The sequence below is a fragment of the Pantherophis guttatus genome, chromosome 8, assembly GCF_059756535.1.
Source record: "Pantherophis guttatus breed Tessera chromosome 8, ASM5975653v1, whole genome shotgun sequence".
Lineage (NCBI taxonomy): Eukaryota > Metazoa > Chordata > Lepidosauria > Squamata > Colubridae > Pantherophis > Pantherophis guttatus.
This window is the reverse complement of record NC_142070.1, coordinates 69,790,028-69,796,027: the sequence shown is the minus strand read 5'-3', so window position 1 is coordinate 69,796,027 and position 6,000 is coordinate 69,790,028. Positions and strand designations below refer to the sequence as shown.

Sequence of the window (6,000 nt, the reverse complement as noted above, 5' to 3'; positions counted from 1 at the left end):
ACATTTTGTAGTTGACCTTCCTCAATGCCGCACTTTTATCCTGTTGAGAATGACAGACAAAGACCAAAGCTCTGCTTTTGGCTTCCTTCCTTTGCTTTCACCAGTTTATCGTTGGGGGTCTCCCTCCCCCTTTTTCCTTTTGTCTTTTGTTTTGAAGGAACCTTCGCATTTCCTGGACAGGCCGGCAGCATTTCCTTTGTGCTTTTGAACAATTTTTTGTTTAAACAGCTCCACATTATTATTCTGATGAACTAAAAAATAAGGATGCAGCCTGCTTATCTGGGGTCTTTATGCAACTGGATAAAGCAAAATCTGCAACAAGAACACTAAATTGTTTAAGTGGAAGCTTTAAGAGCTGTTCTTACAAGCTTGTTCATCTGTTAAAACCTCTGCATGGGATTATACTTCAAGAGGAGGTTTTGTTCCTTTAAAGTTTGGAAAGGACTTTGCTAGTTAAAAGAGGATGTGATTACAGGAAGCTGAACAACACTAGAAATATCTACAACAAACTGTGTGTTCCAACATCAGGATAAAAAAAACCTAAAAACCTACATCGACACGATCTGCATGTATGGTAAGACACATTTGAGACATCTGGCCCATGGATCAAATGCCCACCTTTTTTTCTTCTTGGGTAGACTCTACAGTTGCAAAAGGCCACAGAAAATGGAGAAGAATTCGATATATCACACAAACACAAACACTTAATAGTGCATTTATTGACTATGTTCTGTACGGGCATATAATAGCAAGCTATAAACCTTTTCTTCTTTTATCTTTTTCTTTCTTTCTTCAATTGTGTAGAACATATTTACACTGGAGGAAAGGACAGCCAAACTTGAGATACAAACACCCTGCCTCTCCTTCAAAGAATATCTGAGGTATAAATACAAGTATATCTTAAATAATTATCTCCATGCTTTAATCTATGCTGGACAATAAAGTGTGAACACGTTTACATCAGAATGGTATGTACAACATACGTGTTTGTTTGTTTTTTTACATATTTAAAGAAACGAAAAGCATACAAAGAATACACAATTCACCTATTGATGAGAACTGTAAATGGCACAATACCTAAAACCTCCACCTGGCAACACATTTTACAAGGACATCAGTGGAATGACTGCCAGGGTTTTTAGCTAGGAATAAGGCTGTCTTTATTCACCGGTTGCCCTCCAGATGCAAATGGCAATTGAAGGGCATCAGATTACAGCCAAAGACTACGCTTCACGTTTGAAGTACAAGACATTTGGAAAGCAGGTAGTCCTCAACTTACAACTGGTTGCTTAGCCATTATACGAAGTTACCATGGATCCCCCCCAAAAAAGATACTTATGACGTGGTTCTGAAGTTCCAATGGCTGTCCCTGGTCACATGACCGCATTTTGGGCAGTCGGCCACATGGCTGTTTGCAGTGTCCCGCAGTCACGTGACTGTAATTTATGACTTTTTTTCTGGAAACAGGAAGTTACTTGCAGTTTCCAGAAAAAAAATTGCCCACAGAGAACAATAGATTCGCTTAACGCCTGCAGCATTTGCTATATGACTCCCAGGTCCCATCACTTGCGGTTTACAACTGTAATTGGCAGACACAACTTTGTTTGTAAGTCAAGGACTACCTGTAATGGGAAGATACGACCTAGAACACTTCCTGCCTCATCCCCATTGCACTCCCCCTTCCCGTTTCCCTGAAAAGTCAGTACCAGTCTATTTTTGATTCCGGTTATGGTGTCCCTTGAAAATATAATTTATTTGTTTGAACAGAGCAGCGCTTTTGTCCCAACAAAAGGAAGTTCATGAAGGACACTGTTTTCTGAAACAGATACAAGGAAGAATTCTAACCTACCATATAGTCCAGGGATGGTTAACCTTTTCTGGACCGAGTGCCCAAAGTGCATGCGCCCCACCCCCAGTGCATGCGTGCATGGGCCCCCGCACATGCGTGGCGAAGACCTGAAGACCAGCTGGCCGGCAGGAGGCGCGCGTGCATGCATGGCAGAGCTGAACTGGGACGACGGCTCGTGTGCCCACAGAGAGGGCGCTGCGTGCCACCTCTGGCACGCGTGCCATAGGTTTGCCATCACGGATATAGTCCCTCTCTTGAGATAACACTGCTTATAGATTGAACACAGAGGGAAAATAAAGTAACCCAAGGCATTAGTACAGGTGCAGAATTAGGAAGAGCTCTTCCCAATACTCTCAAAAGTAATCTCAAACACTCTATGAAAATAATAATAATACTGACAATGGTATCTAAGAGCTTCTTCTAAATGTGCCACAGTCCCAAGGCTGGGAAAGAAGACCAGGTGAAAATCGCACAGGTCTTGTCTGAATGAACAAAGCACGCCAACTGCTAATTTCACCTAATCTTTGGTGACAACATACATCTTGGCAGTAATTTACAGCTGTAAGGGGCTGGTTTTAGTTATTCAAATGGATCTATACAATGATTTTATTCCAAATATACAGATAAACCACCTTTCCTTTTATTTCATAGCATTCACACCTGAGTCGTACATCCGCCAATCAAAGTGTAATTTTTGTCGTGGGGCACCACAGCAGATTTGGAAAGGGTGAGGGATGGATTCACAACAAGACATGAAGTGTCTTGCTTTTGGGGCAGGTTTTTTACCCTTGAATTACACGACAGCAATGTTATTTAACAGCATGGATTACAATGATTTTCTATTCTTCACATCCGCCAACGCATTGGAATAAAATACATATATTCTGAAACAAGGAGGAAGGACGGTATTTATCTTCCCTGTGCTTTGTTGTTTTTACAGTAAAACCTATCACTGAAACAGTGTCATTCTCTAAAGGCTTTTTTAAAAGATTCCTTACTAATAATGCTCATTAAGATGTGCAGAAACTGTTGACAAATATTACATGCAAAATAATAATTTGACTCTTCTCCATTCCCCCCCCAAACATTGGACAGTTAATCTGTAGTTTTTAGACTGGTTAAATGACAACATCTTACATGTATTTTCCTATTTTCATTTATTATTGCTATCACGGCTCTGCTCTAGCTTATACTTCTGGGATGTCTTATACAAAATTCACCATAGAACTCTATGAGATCATTTTAATCTGTTTATCTTAACCTGCAGTTCTTTGCATCATGTCCTATAATTTTGTGGCACGAATATTCGTTTTTACCCAACTACACTGCTTCTAACTTTGGGGGATATATTTTCCTCCAAACCTTGTCGATAAATGAGGTTATATGGTTACAAGAATGGAATGGGTTATATGAATATGTTTAACTCCTAGGAGTATCTGCTATGCGGAAACACTTTAGAACTTTATAATGTTCCAGTTATGGAATTTTACAGTGTTGCCCTTTTCAGCTACGGAAAGCAGTTTCGGCCCTGCTGTCAAACGACAAGCATTTATTCCTATGTCAATTAAACCAAGATGTTGTTTATGAACGGATACTAAAAGAAATAGGCGGTAGGAAAAGTGACTTCATTCACATTTTCTTGAGATGCTCTTTACAGATTGTTAAGAAAGTATTCCAAACAATATAAGGTCTGAGCGTGGCAAATGTGGCTGGTTATTCTTACATGGCAGCTATGAAAAGTTGAGACCCTTCAACTGGGAGCACATACAAAATTATCTCCATACAAAAGACACACACTGAAATATATCTGGCATTTTTAAATAAGTTTCAAGTGTTCTGCTTTTCACCATTCTTTGCCCTGGCTGATGTAGCCCAACACTTTTCAATTTTTAGATACACACGTGAGTAATAAGAACTCAAGAGGAGTGAAGAGTTGAAGCTTGTAATGCAGAGGTCTTCAAACTTGGCAGCTTTAAGACTTGAGGACTTCAACTCCCAGAATTCTCCAGCCAGCTATAGCTATAGCTGGCTGGAGAATTCTGGGAGTTGAATGTCCTCAAGTCTTAAAGCTGCCAAGTTTGAAGATCTCTGTTGTAATGGGTCTCTCAGTCAGATTCTAAGCCGATTCTCTTCCCACCTGCTAAATTCTTCCCAATGCCTTCCAAGTGTACCAGACACTCTGATTCTGCCATTTTGGCTCTTCATACTCCAGTCAACAAGTTAAGACAATCATTCACACCTCTGCCTTCGTGCAAACCTTCCTTCACTTACTCTCGTGAAAATCCACTGAGGAACAACACCAAATCCAGTGGCTGCAGCAGTCCCTCAACAAACGACGTACAGGTACATACATAAAGCTAACATAATATAGGAATGAATAATTTTCACTGTATTTCAGAAATATATTTTAAGTCTTAGAGCTTTGCTTCTCAGAAGCAATTCACAGCACCTAAGCGAACATTAATCTTACCTTTAAAAAAAACAACAACAAAAGTTGCACCATCCAAAATTTTCCAGTTAAGACCTACACTATAGGCCTAACACAGACAAAAAAAGCAGCTTTAAAAAACGCTAGGGATTGTCCCTGAGGGACAATCTCAAACCCATTCCAGAAAGTTTCTCTTCAGGATCTACTGGATATATGATCCGTCCTAGGGTGGATAATCAACCTTCCCCGAAAATCTTTAGACAGGCCGGTGCTGTGCTGGTCCCCTTGATCCATCACCTGGATGTTGCTTCCTTAGCTTCAAGATTTTGATTAAGGAAAGAGTCTCTAATCCTCACAACTTCCGCTGCACACAAGTGCCCAAATGCTTTTGTGTACCAGTCAGGCTTATGTCCCCTGTTTCAAAGAAAGAAAAGGTGGGATTTAGATAACTTTTCTCCAAATATCCTAGACATAAATTGTTTCAACTTCTACTCTCAAAAAGATTCTTTAGGGCACTGCACACCAAAACAACTAGACACAAGGACAGTTTTTCCCCCAAATGCCATCACTCTGCTTAACAACTAATTCCCACAACACTGTCAAATAATTTACTAAGACTGTATTACTATTATTCTTCTCTTCCTTACTAGTATCTATCTCTTCCCACTTATTACTATTTCCATGTTGCTTGTATCTTTCAATTATATTGTTTTTATTTGTTCCTAATACGATTTGATAGCTTATTAGTAACCTTGACTATCACTAAGTATTGTATTTTTTTATTCTTGATGAATGTACTTTATTCTCCTTATGTACACCGAGAGCATATACACCAAAGACAAATTCCTTGTGTGTCTAATCACACTTGGTCAATAAAGAATTCTATTCTATTCTATTCTATTCTATTCTATTCTATTCTATTCTATTCTATTCTATTCTATTCTATTCTGTTCCATTGTATTTTTTTTAAATAAACCTTTATTAACATTTAAATTACGGATGTATTTTTGTTATAGATGTATTTTAACTTGTATTTTTGGATTTTAAATGTTAATAAAGGTTTATAAATGTTCTGTCCTATCCTATCCTATCCTATCCTATCCTATCCTATCCTATCCTATCCTATCCTATCCTATCCTATCCCATCCCATCCCATCCCATCCCATCCCATCCTATCCTAAACAAGTATGGAATAGAAACAACCAAAGAGGTAATAAGTCCTTAAGGCTGACTCAAGGAAAGATGGCCTTTTAGAATTTTATGTATTTCCCCCAAAATCTCCATTTAGGATCCCAAAGAGACCTTGAAAAGCAGAATTTGTAAAGACTTACAAATTCTGACTAGACCATTCTTTGGTAAGCAAATCTTTTGAGCCGATTTGAAAGCATGCTGTGGGAAATCAAGTAAAAAGGCTGCAGTGGTAAGCAGGTAAACAAATTTAATTGCAAATAAGAGATGGCAGCAAACGAGATTGCTCCTTTCCATCTGCTCTTGTTCCCAAGAAGCCTGTTGCCCTTGCTAAAGGAACATCTACAAAACTATCTCTGGGCTCCCAATGCATTCTCCAAAAACAGAAGCATGGTTTCTATTGTTTAAACACATACAAGGCATTTAGTTTTATTCAAAGATTCTTAAGAAAGTAAATTGCCAAGTAACAGGGGAAATTTCTTTGGAACCATTAGTATCAACAAGCCAACAATGCCGATTAGTAATCAAAAGTAAC

At 38.8% G+C, this 6,000-nt stretch overlaps 1 protein-coding gene across 5 annotated transcripts in view; it reads right to left on the bottom strand.

Moving 5' to 3' along the window:
- Nucleotides 1-699: 699 nt before the first annotated feature.
- DLC1 (DLC1 Rho GTPase activating protein) overlaps nt 700-6,000 on the bottom strand; it is a 334,862-nt gene continuing 329,561 nt past the window's right edge. For all 5 annotated transcript variants that reach the window (XM_087874937.1, XM_087874936.1, XM_034411399.3 and 2 more), the window contains one exon: nt 700-4,691. In XM_087874937.1, the coding sequence (XP_087731063.1) occupies nt 4,571-4,691 (121 nt within the window). In that variant the 3' untranslated portion in view covers nt 700-4,570. The remainder of the gene's footprint in view (nt 4,692-6,000) is intronic.